General features: G+C 42.8%; 1 protein-coding gene across 2 annotated transcripts in view; it reads right to left on the bottom strand.

Annotated features, from left to right (window-relative positions):
- LOC128758864 (carbohydrate sulfotransferase 8-like) overlaps positions 1-22,736 on the bottom strand; it is a 183,062-nt gene that overhangs the window by 129,160 nt on the left and 31,166 nt on the right. For both annotated transcript variants that reach the window (XM_053865303.1, XM_053865302.1), the window contains one exon: positions 17,427-17,616. In XM_053865303.1, the coding sequence (XP_053721278.1) occupies positions 17,427-17,583 (157 nt within the window). In that variant the 5' untranslated portion in view covers positions 17,584-17,616. The remainder of the gene's footprint in view (positions 1-17,426; positions 17,617-22,736) is intronic.

Below are 22,736 nucleotides of genomic sequence, written 5' to 3'. Positions count from 1 at the left end.
TTATAGTATCTGCCGGAATTGTCATTGGATTAAGTTCTGAAAACCTGGAGTTAAAGTAAACACAAACAATCCTCGTATGTTACGATGTGAAGAATGATAAAGTTCCAAGTGAGGAAGTGCGGCACAGTATGAGCAAGTCAGGAGCATCAGAGACGAGGATTGTGCAGGGAATGTATGAGGACAGCAAGGCAGGGTTAAGGTGACCTGTCGGAAGGATGGAGGGCTTCAAGGTAACAGCAGGAGTGCTGACCAGGGATCAGCTCTCAGTCTCTTCTTGTTTGCTGTTGTTGTGGACGGACTTACTAACAAGGTTTGGCATGAGCCATTGACTATGATGTTAGCGAATGATATAGGGATCTGTAGTGAGAGTAAAAGTGAGTTGGTGGAGAAGCTGGCAAGGCAGAGATACGATCAGGAGAGCAGAGGAATGACGCTCAGGAGAACCAAGAGACAATACATGTGCGTAACTGATAGAGAGGCAAGAAGGTAGGTGAAGATGAGGGAGTTGAGGTTTAAAAACAGATCCGATTATTGAGTATTCAGGATCAGTCTTACAGAGTGATGGACAGAGATTAAATAGGGGAAGAGGACAATGTTTTGAAAGTGTGGAAACGACAGGCGTGACATGTGACGCAAGAGTTGCAAAAGAGTGGTAAAAAGTCACTTTAAAGGACAGTAGAGAGACCTGCCATGAAGGACAACAGTAGATCTGACACAAGGACAAGAGGTTTGAAGTGGCTGAGGTGTAGATGCTCAGGTTGTCTTTGGGTGCGACTTGACAGGACAAGATTAGAAACTGTCTTCAGGGATGTTTGGAGACAAAGTTCGGGAGGCCAGACATGTGGGATGAGAGGCAGGGAGCATGTCGGACGAAGAATGCTAGACGTGGTACAAGGTAAGGTACGAGGTACTAAGAAAAAAATGGAGTCTTCCAGACACTTTAATTTCTTTCTTTCTCTAAGATAGTCAGGAAAAAGATTCATGAATAACAGTTTTAAAAGCCAACATCATCATAAATCTAAGAACTTAAAATGTCGGATTCCGCATAATAGACATTTCAGACAGTGCTCAACCATTCATTTGATAATTTAAAATAGAGCAAATTGCTAGTACATGCCATTTTATCCAGACCAAATGCAGTAGGAGGACTTGACAGAGGACCATCTCTTGATTGGTGTTGCCAGCGGTCAGACAACTGGGAGATGTGCGCACGCGACCGTGCAGTTAACGGTCTTAAAAATAAAACAGGGGGCTTTGAAAGGTTCCTCCTACCTCTGAGTGGGCTCAGCAAATCCCTCCATTGAAGTGGGCTTATTTCTCAACAGTGCTCTTACAGTTTTATTGCGACTCTGGAATCCTCTTTGAACACAAAGTTGGCTAAAAATACACAAATGATCCATCAAGTGACGCTGTCTGATTCATAATCAATACGCGTGGGTGTCAGGTGACAGTGGCATTTATTCCACCATGGCTGTCTAAAGCTCGCAATAAACCATAGGGATGGTGCGAGTTAGAGAACACTGGGTTCAGTCAATCAGTTCCAGTGGAGGGGAACTAAATCCCCGCCAGGATATAGCCAGTATTAGGAATGGAAGGCATCTCCACTGACTATATGGAGGTTAAGTCCTTTCACCTCAGCCAAGGCTCAGACAGACCTCATAAAACAAGAGGTGCCATCTTTTATCGTTCAGATAGAGGGGGAAAAAAAGTCCCAAATATCAGCAAATAAATATTAGAGGAGCTACGTCTAATTCTCTTTTCTGCCAAACTCAGAGAAAATTGGAAATGGATAGTGAACAGCTCAATTTGTCCTGATGAAATTTAATGGTTTGTGTCTATTATGGTCTTATGCAGTAAAGCACTTAAAGCACAGAAATGCTTTTGACTAGGGAAAAAAAGATGTCTGCAGACACTCGAAAGCCTCTCCATTTTCAGCAGCCAGAGTATTAAAAGACCATCGAATGTATGGCTAAAAGCACTGAAGAGGAAATTTCTAATACACAGTGACAACAACATATGTTTGAGAAGCAGGTTGTTGTAGCGTTGTGCCACAGAATGAAGACATTCTCTTCAAGTAAAACGTTGTATGTCTGTCGGATAAAAGGTTTTCTAATCACAGTGGCTTTACTGTAGGGTCGGCAAAGAAGACGGTGGAGGCAAGGCGGAAGAGAACTATTGCAAGATTAAGTTCAAAAAAGACGTCAGAAGATGAAAACATGTTGGCTTTAAGTGCCTTGTCGTCCAAGTTATCAGCACAAATGTTCTACACACTCATGGCACGCATCATGAAAGTTCCCGTGTTGAGGTGTCCCAGCATCTGGTTGTTTTTTCAAAACCCTTTGCGGAAATATTTGCTGTGATGACACTATTGGAGTCTGTGTGAGTAACACTTGTTTTAAATCTTGACAGAGTTTAGAGAACGCAGGCACAGGAAAGGATTAATGGAAATAGCGGCCCCTCGTGGCGAGGAGGAGTAACAGATAAATTTGACAGTAACAGGTCATGAGAGCACCCGACACCTTCTATAGAAGAACACTACAGAAGCCATCAGGTGCTCTCTTGAGCGAGCATTTGATGTGAACGAGTACAGTATCTGAGCAAGTTTGGAGGTCAGAAATGTTAGATTGACAGCTCATATGGAGACAAAGTTAGGGAGGCCAGATGCTCTGGCCACAGGGGGGTAAAACAGTGCTCGAGGAAGGAATCCAATGAGGTTTGAAGATGGACGAAGTAATGATATGAAGACAAAAGGTGTGAGAAGGGAGGATGATCAGGATAGGTGAAGGTGGAGAGGTTGACTTCCTGTGGCGACTCCTAACCCTGGATCCTGCACCTGAATAGTGGTGAGAATTGGTTAACTTGTAGACGTTTTTCAATGCTGAGCTTTGATTGTAAGACAGACAGATGGATGGATGATAGATAAACAAACTTGAGGTAGCTTCAGAGCATCTGAAAGTATCTGAGCTGCTGCCCCACGAGACCTTCACCACACTTATGCCTGAGTTATTGACAAACATTTGGTGGTGGACTTTTTCCTAGCCATGCTTGTTCTCACGGTGTTCATAATAGAGTGAGGCATTTTCCTCAAAATGTATTCAGTGTATCCCTAATTCATATCCTTAATGTATTTGAAACGCGTATTCCAGACAGATCAATCATCGCCTTCCGACCCCATTACAGCGGCCCGCAGCAAGTGACTTCAAAACAGTGTCAGGTCAAACTAATTTCTCTCTTGTTGCACAGAAAGTGCATCTACTTCGTATCATGCGAGTGCTGTTTCAGGATCAATACCCCCAAGTCCACAAGGGAAAGCCCCCACCCCCCCCGGCTCAGTCTGAAATAAAATTGTAAACAGCCTGAAATAGCTCCGGTGTGACTAATTCTTCTCTTGACAATAACTGCTGAGGTTGTAAGTGGCTTTTTGTATGAGCCAGAAAATCGGATTCTCGACTCTATTAGAGTCAAACACCCCACAGATCCAGAGAGAAAGGGTGAGCACGATTAACACGGAGCTGTGAGCTCCGCTGGTAATCTCTGTACTTTGTTGGGTAAGTTAAAAGCAAATTTGGATTTTCAACATGAGGAAGAAAAACCAGACGTCCAAGGGGGTAGAAAACAGGAGAGACGGGCTGAAAGAGTAGATTGTGCCTTCAGATGTCAGCAATATCGGGGGCAAGTCTCAAGCCCACTGGCGTCTTTTCATATCATTCATCACTCTGTCACCTTTTCTTTGTGGCCCTCATCATGGCGGATGACAGAGAGGAGTGATATGTACATGAATATGGAGAAACTGTCTCATTCAGTGGTGCACATCTTTTGTTTGCAGGCTTTTGTGAATCTGGCAGCAGGGCTATGGCTCTCTCCATCAAAGGAAGCCCACTCAAGTGATAACCATCACCTGGCCGCCCACTTCACCGAGCATATGCCGGAGTCAGCAGACTGCTTTTAAGTTATTGACGGCTTGTTATCGCGCTGAATGGCAGGAGGCCTGAATCTTTTGTCCTGCAACAGCTGAAAGAGGACCGATGAGTCGCCACCTGAGGCTGGCAGTTTCGCCCAACTTCTCTTCCCTCCACAGAGGCAAGCGGTGAATTGGTTAGTCTTTTCTAGACCTTTTCATCTTGCTCTTACGCCGCACACACTTTGTGCAGGGGATTACAGTGAGAGGAGGCACAGCGGCGGACAGTGATATCCATTCAACCTGGCAGACAGGGGATGGGTTCAACTGTGATTCCATAATGGACACTCCAGCTTAGAATCTGCAGGGATGGATCAAAATTCCAGAAGCTGGCTTGTCCCCAGGATCTCTTGCCACCATGACCATTAGGAGCAGCTATTTTTAACTATATTTTATAAAAAAAAAAAAAAAATGAAAAATTGAAAAAAGCAGCCATCTTTGCCGCCTCAACCTCACGCAAGTATAAGCAAATGTTATTCATAATAAATAGCATGCCAGACGTACAGACATAAAACTCCTGAGTGCACGGCGACCTTGATCTGAGCGGTGTCCGGGTCGTCCATTTATGATTTAAAATCCTCTTCAATCCACTGTCTAGACTGCATGCTCGTGCACCAAAAGTAGAGTCGGACTTGCAGGTGGAATGACAAAAACGCGGCGGTACACTACGTGAGGAGACAGTAAAGCTGCAGTGAAATGAGTTGGAAGCAGCAGTGGATCTTTCAGTTTGGAGAAAACTGTTGACCTCTTCAGTTTGCTGTATCAAACTGTCAACATTGTTGAGACAAATGGGTCAAATACGGTTCCACGCTTGCCAAGACACTACATTTTCATGCAAAAATTCATACTTGGGGAACAACTATAATGTATATCCTTCCAAGTTTGACAGCGTTTACTTGTTTACTTCGATGTGAGATAATGTTAAAATGATGAATTAATCCAGTTGAATGTAATTTCATGATTTAAATAAGACAAGTTCACATCATTTACTACTGAAATTGACAAGAGGACTAAAAACTGACATCTACAGCTCAAGTAAAATATATATTTTCAGTTTCTAAAACCAAGAAAATTTGAGCTCAAGTTGTCCTGAAGGTTTGAAAATAAACATTTATTTGTTGGGGGTGGAGGGTTGCTCTCTCAAAACCAACCAACACACAATCGAGATATTGTTCACTTTGTAACAAGACTTTTAACAGGAGAAATTCAAAAGCGAAAGTGACTAACTAATTCACCTGCTCGACAATGATCCTTGAATGAGGGCGACTTTTTTGTTTGAGCTGATTATGCTGAAACACCGCAGAGACGTAAAACCCAAATAATATTCTTGCGTAATGTTTTATTTTGAGTGGATGCTGACGAGTGAAACCTTGAAGGTTTGTTGCCACTGAATTACACTGGGATCTGAAAGACTCCTTGTCGAGAGTGATGATTACGTAAGCCCTATTCTCTCTCTTCCCACACTTCTGTGTCGCTCCCTGTCTGATGCTCTGTCGCTGAATCGGACGCTCAGAGGAACCAAACCCAAAATTAAAATCTCTTCCAATCCACATTGTGCTCCTTGATGTTCTTCTATCCTGCTCTGTTGCAAGGAGATGGGCTGCTTGATACAGCAGTGTGGTTCGAAGACTGAACTGCTTCTGCAACACATCGGCTCTGTGATCAAGCTTCTCTGTGACAGACGCCGGGCGGAGTGCAGCGGTGGTATCTCCCCCGACTCTCAGGATCACTAAATTATGCCAACCCACACGTGAGGCTCCGGAGACTGCTGGTTTGGTGGAAAACTCCAGAGACACAATTAAACATTTTGCTTAGCAAAACCGGAGCAGAAGATAAGGATGGCTAAAATGCTGCCAGCATGACAAATGTGCAGAGTCAAGTCCCTTTGCACTTATTATAACAAAAGCATGATTCATCTTTTATACTTGGCCCTTTATGGACGTACTCAGTGACAGTTGGAGCTAGTAAGTTGCAGAGAATATGCACCAACTGGCTGACGGTTGGCAAGTGTCTCCCTTAGAGATAGGGTGAGTTCTGTCACGTGGGAGAGACTCAGAGTAGAGATGCTGCATTTCTGCATTTGAAGGAGCCAGATGAGGTGGTTTTCTGGAGGATGCCTCCTGGGCGTGTTTCAGACACAGCCAGCTGGGAGGAGACCTAGGGGACGACCCAGGACCAGGTGGAGGGATTATATCTCCTCACTGGCCTGGGAGCATCTCGGGATCCTCCACTTGAAGCTGGTGGACGTTGCCTGGGAGAAGGGTGTCGAAGCTGCTCCCTCGTGACCCAGCAACGGATAAGCGGATGAGGATGGAATTTCTTCCAAAAAAAAAATCCTTTTTTTTTTTTAATTGACAGAGAACCAGAATGATGCACTATTTAAACAATTAAAATATTTAAAGAAGAAACTTGAGCAGGCTTTCATCATACTCAAGTAAATCCACTAGTTATGAGTTTTTCACTGCTTAATAATATATATATATATGAATTTATTATACATATATATATTTTAAACATTTCAATTCATATATATATGTGTGTGTGTGTGTGTATTATTAAGTAGTGAAAAGCAGTAAACTCAAAACAAGTGGATTTTCTTGAGAATGATGAAAGACTGCTCGAGTGAACGGCAAACTATCAAAAGTATTTTGCATCAGCTCCAAAGTATAAAGGATCTGAATATGATATCAAACGGCTCCCTGCACAACATTCTTCGGCTTCTACTGTACAGAAATCTTTAGTGTGACATCTATGTCTGTCTCATCACGGAGCAAGTTCACTTCAAACACTCGAGGAAAGCAAACAATCATCAAACTGCATAATATATGACAGAATACACTCTTGCTCACATCACTTTGTTAAAGCAAGTTCAAACCAAATCTATTAATGTGATGAAAGCCACTCATTTATATGGAAGTCAAATTAGTGGTTCAAATTATGTGTGACAAACTACCGTCAATTCCTGACTATAAGCAAAAATATCGAGCCTCGTGAAATCAAACCCATGAAATCACAGGCGTTTAATTTGCCTTAAAGCGCTCAAAATCCACTGTTTTCACCCGCGAGGTCCGCAGCTCTGCCAACAGAGCCGAGCTCCTGAGAGCAGAAGCAGCAGCTGAAACCGGCTGTGGTGTCGAAACTTTGAACACTCGGGCGAAACAGTGCATTTTGAGCACTTTAATGAAAATAAAAGATGTGACAAGTTCATGATTCAAGTTCAGCACATTGCCGAGTTTGTTTCATGGACCTGGTTTTCCAAACTAGTTTGTGAGCCTCATGCATTTTAAACCGGATACTCTGAAATCACTGACCACTCCACTGCCTTGAACGCACCGCTGCACTCACGGCTTACACAGTAGATTTTGTCCATACTCTATTTCCCTTCTTATGTTTTGTGGGTGCAGCTTTATAGTTGCGTGTGCTCTATCGTCTGGAATTTATGGTATATGGAGCACTGAAAGTAACATTTAAGCGGCTCTTTCCAAGGGACGTTTGTCGCATGAAACGCTGAAGTTTGATGCGATCAAACTCCAGGTTTCACAGTGACATGGAGAGCGAAAATTCATGAAGATGAAGAAATGGAAGAGAATCTGATTGTAGTGGCTGCAGGAATTTGCGTCTCACAGCTCTGTGATGTTGATCACTCAGTGATCTGATAGACCTAGAGATGGTGGCGCCCAAATATTTTTCTCACTTCAACTTTCCACGAACTTGAGACACACCCCGGGAGACTGACCAACTTTTTAACACCATTTAAGAGGCGGTGGGAAGTCGCTTTTGTAGCAGCAAACCAGCAAAGACTGGTGTGAGTGCCGCGACAACAGTCGCTACATTGGGCTTGGTGGGACAGTACCTTCAGCCCAGCACAGGGTCCCTTCATATCACCTTAATGTACATCAAATCATTTCAATTACATTTTCAAAATGTAATGTGCAACACACCTTTATTCAGTTGAACGTAAAGGAACTGAAGTTCACAAGCACTCATGACACACAAGCTATATTTGCACTAGGAATTTGTTATGGTTTAAAAACTAACCAGCGCATCATTTATGACAACAAAATATCAATAATATTATTGGGAGTCAAGAACATCCATCTCTTAATGTAAAAATATATAACTAAATTCACAAGATCTTAGAAAGAAATAGAAAGAAATGCAGCTTCTATTTATGGACTGGTAAAAAGCAGAAACAGAAAAATCGAGAAATAAAGTGTCACTGCATTTGCCATGGGTGAGTCAAATATTAAGCATCCTTTTCAAATGTTTAAGCAGCGAAAACAGTCCCGACACTGAGGGCTTTCTCACTACATTTCCAATCATCTCTGAGTGAAACAGCTGGAAAACTGACAGTGACGAACCATCTGGAAATGAAAGTAGCTGCACTTATAAAGGAGCGACTGAAGTCCTCTAATTGCTTAAAAATCCTGAGGTGGGTTTAGACTCTCCGATAGCTCCGAGGGTCATCGCCACATTTTAATTACATTAAAAGAGGGATAAATTGGACCATTCAAACAGACAGGGCTTAAAGGATTATTGGGCCGTGGACAGAGAGATCAGGTTTTACCTCCGAGCATGAAACAATATGCCAGGTTGCTGGCAGGCTCCGTGTGGGCCGAGCTGGAGACGGAGGGGGGTCAACAGATGCTTTATCTTTTTATTCATTCATTCGTTTCTAAATTGTTTTGAGAACAGATCGGGTCAAACAAAAATTCAGGATAAGTCTTAATGTGGTTGGTTTCAGTTAACAGTACACGGCGGAGGTCAGGGAAATTCATATATTTCCCTCACTAATTTTCACTGAAAACAACATCATAATAATATCTGTGAATAGCACTTCAATACCATCTTTCTGTCCTGACATACACTGCAGCGAGAGAAATGAAGCGCAACCTTCCTTTATGAATTCACAAGGTGACACACAACTTCTCCTCAGCCGGGCACAGCTCGCTGCCATTCTTTTGAAAAATGCCCGCTGGTGTAAATTTGTGCAGACAATTTATCTAAACTGCCAGCTCTTCAGGTGTCGGCGGCGCTCTCCGAGAAACTCTTTTTCCCATCCAATCGTCCTTACACAATTACCATGGAGAGATCAGGGCGAGGCCACTGCCAGTTAAACTGCAGTATTCTCAGCCACCATTGCACAGGCCATCTCATGGATACAACGTTCTCATAGCAAACTAAATAAAGAGTTGGAGGAGGGGAGGCAGATAAAAGCTGACACCCAATGTTTTATAACTCAGCTCTATTAGATATGAGCTTCTGCTGGGGTGAAGCTCCATCGCTTTAGGCGCAGATACTGCTCGCTCATTGTGCTATAGCGAGAGAGGCGGGGAGACCACGCAGCTGCTGCATTCTGCGTACGGCAGAAAGTCTCATAAATGATTAAAGAATTTTAACTCTTCAAAGTCATGATGGAGACGGATGGATAAGAGAGGGCGCAAGGTTCGCAGTGCTGAGGCCCACTGTTTAAAAATGTAGACAAATGCCATCACATCCTTCCAAAACAAGAATGATGCATATTGTTTTGCAGAATTTTTTCCTTGACAGTTCAATATGTTTCTTGTAAATAAGTGTACTTCTGTTCACTCCCCGCTGAGTCCACACACTTCTCCTCATCTGTGCACTGCTATACTTCTACAGGTAAATCTGCCACATTGCTTTCCACTGCGCTTCTGCACCCAAGTTTTCCTTCTTTCTCACCCATTAATTTTTTTCATTTTTTTTTCCCACGTACCGGTGCTGATGATAGGCTTTCAGCCTTGCTGTATTGATGGACGGCCGTGTCCATCGTGTCTCCTGCCACACAGAGTGTGTGACTGAAGTCCTACTTGACTCAACAGTTGTGGTTGGAGAGGGTGTCCCTACTTTGGTGTTTAGTCTCAATTTGAATGAATGGTGAACAGACTTATAAGGTTGTGCTAGGACAGATTCAGCAGTGACTCTTAAGCGTTGCACCACACCTCTCTTTTAGTGTCACACCATCAGCATTTGTTTTCATTGTGGGTATAGTAAACAATGAATACTGTATTGAGAAATATATGGACCAAACACGAATGCATTCATTGGAGAAAGTATGGATGGTACACTAGTGACGGTCGATGAGTTTTCATGAAACAATATTGAAGGTTTGATGAGGTTTCATGAAACAGTGTGGTGACTGTCAGAGGCCACCAGGTGGCACTGTCTGCTGTACAATGTTTGGACTTGAACAACCAATTCAATGAAACCTCACATCATATCTAAACGGAGAGCGCCATCTGGGGGCCTCTGAAAATCCGGCTCCTGTTTCACCCACCACACAATGCTGTTTCACAATACCTTATATCAACCTATTACTAGAGTAAACAAACAAGAGTGTACGGCTGGTTCAGGCTAACAAAGTGCAAAGGTCATGTCTCCTTCTGTGCCCTGAATCCTCCCCGGGTGCAGGGCAGTTTCAAGTAGCCTGTAATAACAAACTATGGACACATAATTTACGTGAATGTTTCAAATACATTTCCATTGTTAAAGCAAGAAACAGACAGTAATGTAATCACTTATACGCTACAATGTTCAGTTCAATGAGTCGCAAAAGCATAAACAAAAAACGGGAGCGCACTAAAGAAAAATCCTCATTGAAAACCCAATTTCAGCACGCTGGATTCAGTATGTAGATGGCCATTTCACCACACTGGTCCAGGAAAATAACTCATAGGACGTCGTAATGGATGTTAGAAGTCTCGCACCTTTGTTCGGATGTTTATGTCTTCTATCACTGTCGCATCTGGGTCACTCCTACTTGTTAGGTTTCCTGACCCAATGATAATCTGTCCTCTATAAGAGATGGTGGACAGTGCCACATAATTCCACAAGACAAAGAAAGACACATGATCAGCGGAAAACTGAGTAAATTAAACATGTACTGTCGAATGAGGGACCTTGAGAGAGATGGCAGACAAACAAAGCAAAGTGCAGAATTGGATCCACACAATCAGCTCCCCTACTGGTTCCAGAAGTTGCCGGAGGGCACAGTCTTGGTCAACAATCTGACGCTGCAATGGGCCGCACCACACTCCATTACCCGCAGGCCAGAAAACAACTGCTGTGTGTTTAGGTTAATGTCCCATGTTTGTTTGGATGAGAGATTAATTCTGACTCAATCCAAAGAACTGGGAAGGGCTTTAGAGTTCCTCCAGTTTGCCTGCAGCCGCTACCATCTCTCAGACCTCCCAAGCAGAAAACAAACACGTCCAAATTTCAGACTTAAAACTAGGCAAAAAAAAAAAAAAAAAAAAAAAAAAAAAGACTGTGGGAAGTTTGAGTGTTAAATATATGCACAGGCAGGTCCCTTGAGTGGGAATGAGTCTAATGAAAGTGTATAAGTAAATGTTTAGCTCACTTCTCTGTTGACATGCAGCATATTCTGGAAACACACTGAGAGCTGCGAGAACTGCTTCAGTGTGAAGTAGTCCTTGCATGAAACTAGCTTGTTGTAATATCGAAAGACTCCTGCTCTTCATTACTGCTGAGTGTCATGTCAATGTGAACCTGCGCTTGACTATTTTATCTTCATCTCCTTTAAAGAGCTTCCTCTAAAGCAAGATCTCTCTCGGGTCTCAGACTCTCTCTTCACTGTCTGCCTGCCGGATAGGAAGCAGAACAACAAGTGTAGGGACGACTGACATATGGGCCACCCCAATATCCCAGATACCACCCTGTCAACCTTTAGACACATTATTCACACAAGTCCCATCTGCCTCATATTTGATCAGGGAAGACCATATGGTGAAGTGGTGGCGCAGAACAACTTGGACAGTCTTGAGTCAGTGGTGACGACTGGTGACAATCAGCCCCCTCTGTCCCTCAAGACCTTGTTTAAAAGGAGAAAAAATCCTACTTGCCACTCACCATCCCTGCTGCTTGGGCTGCTGAGGTTAGTAGGGGGTGGGCAACTAGTTCCACAAAGGGCAGCGGCGGGTGCGGATTTTTGTTCATGCTGCGTGTCTACTAAATTATTTGCAATGTATTTGCAAACCATTTTAGAAACTTAGTAGAAAGCTAACTTGATCTGGTCACTGCCATCTCTTCATCACCAGTAGTTTATTAAACCTACCTCCGTTGATTTTATGATGTTTAAACGCATTTTTATCCTACTTTGCGAGGACCAATTATTGACGAAACACTATCCTTGTGAGTACCGTATGACTTTGTGGGGACATTTGGCTGGACCCCACGAGGTTAAGCCTCGATTTCAGGATAAAGACCGCAAATCCAATTGTCACGACAACACCGAGCAGAATGAGCTTCATGATGTAAGTTATTTAAAGGATGACTGGCTTCCACTCTTCCTCTGCGATCACAAAACGATAAAAAAAAAGTCTGATCAAGTCGTGAATATGTCAAATTGAGTTACCAACATCAACAGAAGACGCTTATGAAGTGATACAAGAAAGAGTAAAAACACATTTTTACTTATCCAAATGTACAATTTGCCACACCAAGATGACTTCCAGGGGTGTGAGAGTGAGATGCTGGGACACTGTGCTGCCATACTGCTACGTGCTGCGGTGCCAGACATTGAATAACAAAAAAAAAAAAAAAAAAAAAAAAAAAAAAAAAAAAAGCATCTGCTGGCCGTGGTCATAAGTACGGGTGGGCATAAGTCGAGCTGGTCGTAAGTCGGACGTTGGCGCTCTGGGATTAGATGTGAGGAGTTGCAAGGAATCAAATATCATTTTTGGATATCATTCAGAGGGCTCTAAAAAAATGTGGTGCTTCTTCATGAAGCTTCATCAATCCATCATTGCATTAAATGCACATACCAAACCCCGACAGACAAGTGCAGAGACTGGAGGAAAAAAACAGAAGCCATGTTCCGTTGTTTCTCATTGTTTGTTAGAGACAGAAAATTGATTCACAGATGAAGAATATTGGAGCCTTGACACAAAGAAACCCAGCCCTCATGCATCTGTGGCTCCTGGCAGCAGCAGACTAAATTAAAGTGCATCATAAACCAACATGACTACCGTGTTAACTAAAGTGCATCAACAGACTTGTTCCATGCTCGTCTAGGCAGCTCTCCTGGTGAGGCACCGTCTAACAACAATGGAGCACAACCAAGGACGTTTTCGAGGAGGTGATCCAATCCGATTCTGGTGTTTGGACTGACTCACGCCAACAGCCTTCAGTTCATTCAATCAAACACAAAACCTGATTCATACAGCTTGTGCAATGAATCATCTTTTTTTGCAGCATCATCGCTAAAGAGTTGTCTTTTACATTGAACTAAAAACCCTTCATATACATGAGTCACCCTCGATTTCAGAAGAGCATGAGGGATCATCTGTACTGACAGTCAAACTAAGTTGATACGGTATAAGCAGAGATCGAAGGAGGTGAAGAGGCGAGTGCAGGCACGCTGGAGACAAGGAGCAATGGTGAAAGGGATGCTATGTAGGACCGTGGCGAGAGCTGTCACTGCGTTTGGTGTAGAGACAGTAGCTCTGAAGAAAGGACAAGAAGCAGAGTTAGAAGAAGCAGAGGTGTAGATACCAAGATTCTCACTGAATACAGAAGTACAGACTTAGACAAGAGTATGTGCAGATGTTAAGGAGCCCAGATGGTTTGGAGACATTTAATGAAGAAGGTAACGTGTGGAGGTCCTAGCTAAAGGAAAAAAGAAGATGAAAAAGAGGATGTGAAGAGGGTAGGTGTGACTCGGGAGGATGGTCGAGATTGGCTGCTGCAACCTGGGATGGTAAAAAGAGATCACTCATGACAATAAAAGAGATGACTTCACAATAAACCTGCAAGAATAAAGGAAAAAAAAGACTGTTTCTTGAGTCAGTTTGAAAAAATCCGATTGCATTGAGTGCAGTGCGAGATGTCAAAATGTCACTCTTGAAATGAATTTGTTGCAATTGCAAATTGATCTCATGTGAGCTTGTTTAATTTTGATATCAATTAGCATAGCACTCGCAGGGAACGTGCACACAGTGGCAGAGGAAAGATCGTGGGAAGTCCTCACAGATGGGTTCCATCTGCTACGCAAGTTTGATCGCACAACTTTCATCCGCTGCTGCAACTGGGAACCATCACGCCTCCCACTCCATTAGCATTTCAAAGACAGCGGGGATTGTTATTCATATTCTTGCAGGTCAACTTCTGACTGGAGTCAGATTTCTTGTCCACTCGGCAGAAATCTTAGCCAGCAGTTTAGTTCCTAGGCAACTGAAAGAGCCGTTCACGATTGGGGAAGGAACGAAGGAGACAATGCAGAAAATTGTCAATGTCAGTGCCAGAACCAGAACAAAAATAAAGGATTGATGGAAGCACTGAATGATGTCATCGTATTTCATCACAACCAGCCCCTCGCACACTGAACAGCAGCAGGAAGACACCTTCATTCACAACTGCGGGTGACCTTCACAGCAAGAGCACAAGGTTTTACATCTCTGACAGAAGCCTTGTTGATGCAACAGCTATATTGTGCTGCAGAAGTTTCAAACAGATAACACTTCATTGCGTCGAGATGCTTCTTGTGCTTTGGAGTGTCATTGAACTGTGACATTTGTATTGTGCATTTAATGTAATAACATGTGTGTTGATGGTCTAAACAACCCTTTTTTGTCTCTCAAGAGCATCGACAAAGTCCTTTCATTTCCCTCAACTAATGTGGAATTAGCGGCACTGGTCCCTAAAATATTTCAGCATACTGTGTGTTATTAAATGTAATCTACTTAGCTGGGTCGAATTTAGCACAGCACCCAAACATGGAAGCTATAAAACCTGTCTATAGCACAGACATTCTGATATTAAATTCAGTCAGTTTTGCAGAATCACGTGTTGCGTGACCGCTTCACCGGTCACCACTGGACCGTCCCTCAGACACACTGACAAAACCCTCTAACAAGGAGCACCAGTGTTGTGTGGGGTAGCTTCAAAAGTTAGCGGATGCTGCCACATTGAACCTTCACCAATGGCCAACGATTATTTTCTGTTGTGACCTCAGTGAATGCACCTCAACTCGGGCTGTGTATGGCCAGGTATCGATAGTGGTGATGTGATACATTGCAATATAATGCAATACTTAAAGTTCAGCAATATATTGTAACAAGAGCCATCATTTTTTCAAGTGGGAAAATTAGATAATGTAGAACAGTAAGACAGAGAAAACAAGTTTATTATTATGACGTCAGTCCAGTTAGACTATCAGTAATGAGGAATGAATCGCTATATAACTCCAGTGTTCAAAAAGAACACGTCACAAATGCAGCAACCCATCAAAGTATCTATGTATTAAATATTGATATAACTGACTTCAAATAAAGATGATATTTCAGAAAAAATATCGATACAGTTTCTCACAATGAAGTATCGTGTGTTTTCATGTTGTATGTAAACGGAAATAAAGATTAAAAACACTCACTTTTACTTTCTCATATTTTTAAGTTTCATTGAATGGATGAAACACTTGAGGAATTTACTTTGTTTTTATTGTCCATTTTCTTCAAAATTGTCAAAGTGAAAATCTGAAGCTCCTCTTTACTTCCTGGTGGACAAACAAGCTTGTCTTATGAGACCAGTGTTATTTGAAATAGGCCCCAGTCTCGAATAAGCTTCATTTGGCTTTCATTTCCGACATTTCAACCAGTAGTTGGAAAGAGAGACAGCAAGTGGATAATATTTCTGGAGCACCAATGCCCAAATTCAAAGACTCCATTGTCAATAGCCAGAAAAAAAACACATGCTCACACTCATGCTCTCTCAATAGCAGCTACTTAGGTGAGTTTTGTGTCCAATGTTGAGACTGAAGTCAGCCTTCCGAGTTGCAGGTTGACTCATAAGGGTTTCAATGGAGTCAAATGTTTCCCATTCCCCCGTGGCATTCCAAAAGGAAGCGACTGGTTACGTGCATGGGGGGAGCGTGCTATTGAACACTAGGTATGTACAGCATAGCATTTCATGTGAATCTGCGACCATTTGATGTGACACAATTCAGAGCGAAAGGCCACCCCACAGATTGACTGTAACCCCAACAGCACCTGCATCAGGATAGAAGGCAAAACATGCACGTTATCATGCAGCATGGAAGGCTGGCTTCAGCGAGACTCAACAGTCCACCTGGAAATAGTCACAATTCCTCGCCTTGAGAGTAAGAATGTGTTCCCGTGAACACCACCAAACTGATATCACGTGTTCCACGCCCCACTTTCAATCTATAAATCTATAAAAGACAGGCCTGAATGATCTTTTCCAATATCCTCCCTAAAGCTTTCAAAAACACCAGTGAGTTTCTCTGTTCCTCCCCCCTCAGGATTTCAGCGAGATCTGTTCATAACTTGTAAAGTTCTTTTGCTAACAGACTGACCGACAGAAAAATGCTGACAATCGCGAATCCTCTTCGGAGGAGGTAATTATAGTTTCAATATAGCAGCAACAGAACACCGCACATTCAGATTCAAATTATGAGCAATAGTCTCACAGTGACGTCTGCTGAAAACACTGGCGACGGGCCTTTAACAACGAACAATTTTCAAATTACAGCTCTTTGTGCAAACTTGTTGTAACGGTCTGTGTAGGTGCCGAGTGAGTGCGCTTCTTGTGTGTGCATCTATCGTGGTTTACCAGACAAAGCGGCTAAGAGCATCTGACAATTAGGGGCATATTAGAGGGTTGGAGAGAATCCACTTTGGCTGAGTGCCTCTTATTGCTGTGGAGTGTGATAGTGCTCTGATATTCATAATGATTCACAGCGGCGCCGACATCCGATCAAACCCTGGCTCTGCGGACTGTCGTGGATTCTGTCGTGCTCTATTTTGGTGAGGTGTTTTTCTGGACTGTAAGAAAGCAACAACTTGAGGTAAGTTTTGGGGACTTCTTCTTATGTCCAATGCAACAGAGTTATAGGGAAAGCTACAGAGCAATGTTGCTAGAAAGCAGAGCTGCTTTAATACCAATGCTCCTTCAATTCCATTAGATCAAATCCAGCATCATCAAACATTTTTTTTCAATTCAATATCACTTTAATAAAGTAAATCCACGCATACAAGTTTAGTTAATGTAATCAACGCACACGGCCAAATACCTGATCCCCTCTTTCAGAGAAGCTTAGTTCTACATCTCCCCAAATCTCCTAAAGCTCCTGGAGCCACTGAAGGAAGAACACTGTGTGCACAGTTGTGGACAAAGGTTTGCCTCATTTCAAAATTGAAAATGTACCCTCCCCGTTCCAGAGTGAACTCTGACCCTCAAATCGTGCATGTACAGCGGAAAGCATATTCATTTTATCAGCGCAGAACAGAGCAAACAGAATGTTCCAGGAGAATGTCAAGGTTTTTGAAGGTGTTTATAGGTTCATCTTGAGCTCCCATTATAAGCGCCAGATTGGAAACAAAACCATTTTCCCCCAAACATTGAGTTTTTACAAGCATGCTAATGAATCAAAGGGTCACAAGGTGCACCTTTAATGAGAACAAAAACCAACCTGGTGCTTGTTGCTGGACCATCTCCGACTGCTCCTGCTGGTGGATGAAGAGAAGCAGACCTCCAGCGGCGAACAGCAGGAGAAACCAGAAGGAGCAGGACAGCCTTCGTCTCCGGCCACACAGGGAGTCCACCATCATTCTCCACTTCATCCACATGGTGCGCTGCAGTCTGATCTGACGAAATAAGTCCTGAAATTGCAAAGAAAAACATTCAAATGAAAGTCAGACCAGCTACCAGACCATTATTCAACTGCAGAGAGAAAATCCATACTGAAGATGGAGTCAGTTGTATCCGCCTCTCGGACTGCTTTGTCACTGTAGCCAATACTTTTTGAAACAGACCCACGGTGAATACATTTGAAATCCCAGATCCATGTGAGCTCACCTGCAACTTTCTGAGAGCGATAACGTCACTCCCTCATCATCCCCCATCTATCTTCCTGAACGCTGTCACTTCACTACATGTCACTTAACTATAGCTGCTGCAACATCACCTACTTTTTCAATACATTGAGCAGCAATTGACCACAACACAGAGGTCGCTTAGAAACCATGCATCCACATGGAGACACACATTTTCCAATCTGATCTTCTCCTTAATAAAAACGGAGCCGCTCCAGGCATTGACGTCCATATGCCGAGCCTGTGGCAGGCGCTGTAATTCTCAAAGAACATGCGAAGAAGACGGTGCGGCAGACAGGAAGCATGTGCACTGTATTCGCATAGTAGCCTAGCAAACATGGACAGAGACTTGTGGACCCGTAATCACGAGTTTTTACAGCTGTGACTGAGCCCAGCTTCATGAAACTTCCAGATGGCACTCTTTGGTCTGAAATGTTTGCACTTGAAAAACCACCTCAATCAAACTTCAACATAGAGCGCCACCTACTGAGGTCTGGCAATGATGTTTCATCAGCCTATCACAACCATATTTACGTTGGGATCAAGTTCTTGTTTGATCGTGGTCTGGGGAAATAAAGGTTTGCTCAAAATATTAGACTTATGTTTGCACTAACTTCCCGGTGGAGCATGTGACTTAACTGTTGTGCCGGAGAACATCTGTTCACCATGATAGTTTTCTGTTCATGATAAATGAAAAATAACTGAAGATGTTTTGTTAATATTGACAATAAGATGAACAACATTTGCCGAGTCAGTACGACTCAGTAGTCTATTGTAATTGTTTTCAGGGAAACAGAGTCAGAGAGTGACAGGTGTATATCAGACGTTAATATGAGACTCCAACCCTCCATCAAAACGTCAAGATCGATTCACAAGAGCAGAGATCAAACATGCTTCGGGTCTCTTATTACCAGCAAAGCACATGCTTTAATTTCCAAATCTGAATCGACCACATACCCGGGATGAAGACAGCAAGCAATCACACCTGAATTGAAACCGAGCCTAATGAAGCAGCATGCGGCGTGCTGTGCCAGGGAACCACTGCTCCAGCTGGACCGCCGTGAGGCCCGGACCACTCCAGTCCAACGGCACAAAGACCAACAGGATTAATATGCAGATTAGCTTGACTAGTCATGCGTATGTTGTCATCGCGGAACGTAATATTACCTCTGTTTCCTGACGCCAGACGCAAGATTATTAACACCAGTGTCGTGTTCCCGCAGGACTGTAAAGGTTCACAGCTGCCGCACGGAGACAATCATCGTGTTCAGATAGGATTTATTAACGCTCACATGAATTTGTTTGTTTGCTGTGTGTTTGCACCGAGGCCTCAGCTGACTGTTATTTGATAGTCACCAGACAGTGTTTAAACATACAGACTTGAACTTTGTACTCACCGAACTAACGTTCCCTCATGGGCACAACACTGCATTGTCTTTTCTTTTTTTTCCCCCTTTAGTTTAGACAGTTGTTGGGTGATATGAGGATGGTTAAAATGGCATCATCAAACATCCCAATTTTCTTTATTATGAAATCATGCTTTTGCATGTATTTTTGAGACTCATTTGGCTCAGTGCAGCCATACTGCAGAGACAAAAAAACACTGACAATTTAGGATAAAGAACAGATTTTTGCCAACATGTCCAAAAAACATGAATCTCACAAAAGAGCGGCATAAAAGATGGCTTTCAATAAACATGGAACTGACCATAATATCAGTGCGTTCGACAGTCATTTTAACAGGATTTAAGTGTATTAAACACACAATGGCTCAAATGAAAATGCAAACTTAAGTATTTTGAACAGAAAAGATCAAACTTCAATGCCTGGTTATTGGATCTGATTATTAAAGTTCCAGCAGCTCCAGGTCATAGATGTATCTCATCTTCTACAAAGTAGACATCATGAAAGATTATTAGCCAGCAGAACCTCTTCATGAATTTATCTGATATGCACAGTGTTTGGCATACAGTTCTTAATTTACATTCTTTGGCATATTTATTTATTACATATTTTTTCAGAGTTTCAGGGAGCTTACAGACCAATCTTAAACATTCGCTCAGATGGCATCGAAACTTAGCCGTTAGCTCTGCAGACAGTCACTGGTGTCGCGGTTCAGACAAGAAAACTCTGCCGCAACACTGTTCAAGTTAGAGCCGCATCAGGTAAAAAAAAAAGTTATGTTTTTGACTGGCTTGTTAGTGAGTTGTCGCTTGTGAGGAGAGGGCAGTGGCATGTCACAGCATAGAGCGCCTTGTGTGTGTCACGAATCAAGGGAACGAGGGAGCAAATGTCACGTGTTGGGAGCGCGGAACTGGACCCAAGCGCAAGTGGTGAAGGTTACAGTGAGGCAGGAGCGAGTTAGAAATATTTTATAATTAAACAAACAACAAAAACACAACAGAAAGCATCACCGAACCGGGAGAAACTAAGCAAAAGCTGAATGTACAACAAACCGAGAATAAACTACAAAAGAGAACAGGAAACGCATGGAAACTGGGAGAAACAAAAACACTAACTCAGTCACCAGGGTTTAACATAGAAAAATCTACCTCACAGCACGAGTGACCGAAACAAAGAGAGCCAAGAGAGCAAGGAGTTAAATGAGCTAGTGCACAGAACGAGAGACCGAAACAAGGAGAGACACGAGAACGAGGAATTACCACGGGGAACAAGAAGAGTCCAAATCTCAGGAGCGACAGGAGCAATCACCGGGAAAGGGAAACAATGGGAGAAACGCAGGGACTGGAAGACACGATCTGGCACACGTTGCTGGAGTCCAGGTGATTTTGTAATCAGGATGATCAGAGGTAGATTGGCTCCAGCCGTGTGCCAAAGAAACAGGAAGAGAGGCAGAAGAGTCAACCAAAACATGACTCAAGGGACAAAACAGGAGCAGAGTCAAGACAGTGTGTGTGTGTGTGTGTGTGTATAGAATGTGACAGAGGTGATCAACAATCTCCTCACATTGGCAGATCATGTTCAAATCGTTCATGATATAATCATCAAATCACTCACCCATATACTTAAATCATATGTTATGCACTGCATATTTGTTGTTCCTTAAAGCATGTTACTCATATTTCGTTTCAGAACAAACTGCACTATTGTATGGACAGACAATTTCATCTATTGTTGACCATAAACATGGCAAAAAATAAAGAACTTATAAGTCAGAATACATGATTAAAAGCTTGTGTGAGAGAGAGAATCATTGTCATGAAAAGCATGGACAATAGTTTTCGTCTGCACTCAGGACATGGCTGCAGTCACATGGACCACAACAACTCACATCAAGAGCGATATTTAATCATGGCTGAGCACTTTGATGAAACACAGTGGCGTTTTGTAAAAAAAAAAAAAAAGTACAAGTGTAAAGAAAACTGTCATCTTCTGCGATGTGCGTCATGACAGAGGAATCAAAACTGGGCTTGAAGTTGCATCAGAGGATGAAAGTCAAACTCCTGCGAACCGTCACGTTGTCACAAATGATGATCAAACGCCGTGTGACTTGTGTCTTCTGATGTGTTGCTGCGAAGCGTCTTCTGTTCATAAGAGAATGTAAATTACTTCCTGTTTACTATGGTGATTAGGTCTGATGTTCGCTTTTGTTTCTGAAAACTATTTATTTTTCTCTTGTCCAACTCTTGTCCGTTTCAGCATTTTTCTTCTCCCTGGACTGAGCTGATCCCTCGCACAGTGGGAGGTTGCCATGGGTTCCTGCGAGGCTTCCGCATGCCTAGCAACCGAAAGTGAGGCGACAGAGTCACCGTCAAGAGCAGAAGATGTGAGGAATTTCATTAGCGGTTGCGCGGTTCACGCTCATCACGTCGCTGCAACAGGGACGCGACTCGCAAACTGTCTCTTTAATGCTTCAGCCTCGCTCGACGAATCAGGAGAAGCGCTCTGCACTATTCATGTCTTCAGCCTCCGTCGCTGAAAGCCAACACTGTTGGCTCGTGGACAAGAAGACATGGAAGCCGCCTCTAGCCCTGATTCATAAATTAATGATTACACACTGGAGAATCGGTCGGAGCCAAAATCGGAGCCGCTATAGGCTCACAGTGAAAGCTCTGCTAATTGTCTTTATTTATGACAAGCAGGCATCTCCAGAGAGATGAAGTCACGCATTGGCCACACTGCTGTAATGAGCCTGGCTTGTCACACGGAGGATGACTCACTTTAAATGCACTGTCTTTATTCAGCAATATGTATGTAAATGCACAGGTAGCAGTGGAGAAGTCTACAATTAAGAATGTTCATGATGAATGGATGTGGCACATTTCTACTTGCTGGAGATTCATATTCTATTTATGCTAATTTTAAATTGTGTTATCGTCTCCATGCTGCAGTACTTCTGTCCTAAAACAGTGTCGACGCGTTCATTCAAATTCTCACAACTTCGCAGTCTGCAGTCAGACTCAAAGGAGTATTTATTCCAAGCAGATTGAATCATCGGCAGAGGCCATTCATCACTTTTCAGTCATATTATATAGAGGAATTACGGAGGCAGAGAGGTTCCTTATTGTCGCAAAGGTAAAGCCAGTGAAAGGCAGAAAGTTGGTTGGTTGCATGAGGTTGGTGAGTTCCGCTGCAAGTTTTTGGTTTGTCTATAACAGAATACACACAAATATGTGCAATAAAAAGAAAATAATATAACAACAACAACAACAACAATAATAATGTCACTTAATGGAAGCTTATCAGTTGAACCCCTCGGTGTATTTAATTTTCTCCAATTTGAAATTGAAAACTATAGTGGAAATGGGCGGGGCTTGAGGTGATATCCAATTTTGGAGAAGGTAGCATCTTTTATTTTACTTTACCTGGAGTTTAGTTCACCTGTAATGTGTTCCCTAGTCAGATAATGTATGAACATGCAGTTTATTGAACTGAAAACTAAGCAC

This window comes from Synchiropus splendidus, chromosome 5 (genome assembly GCF_027744825.2).
Source record: "Synchiropus splendidus isolate RoL2022-P1 chromosome 5, RoL_Sspl_1.0, whole genome shotgun sequence".
Lineage (NCBI taxonomy): Eukaryota > Metazoa > Chordata > Actinopteri > Syngnathiformes > Callionymidae > Synchiropus > Synchiropus splendidus.
Note: the sequence above shows the minus strand (reverse complement) of the source record. Positions and strands in the feature narration are given on the sequence as shown.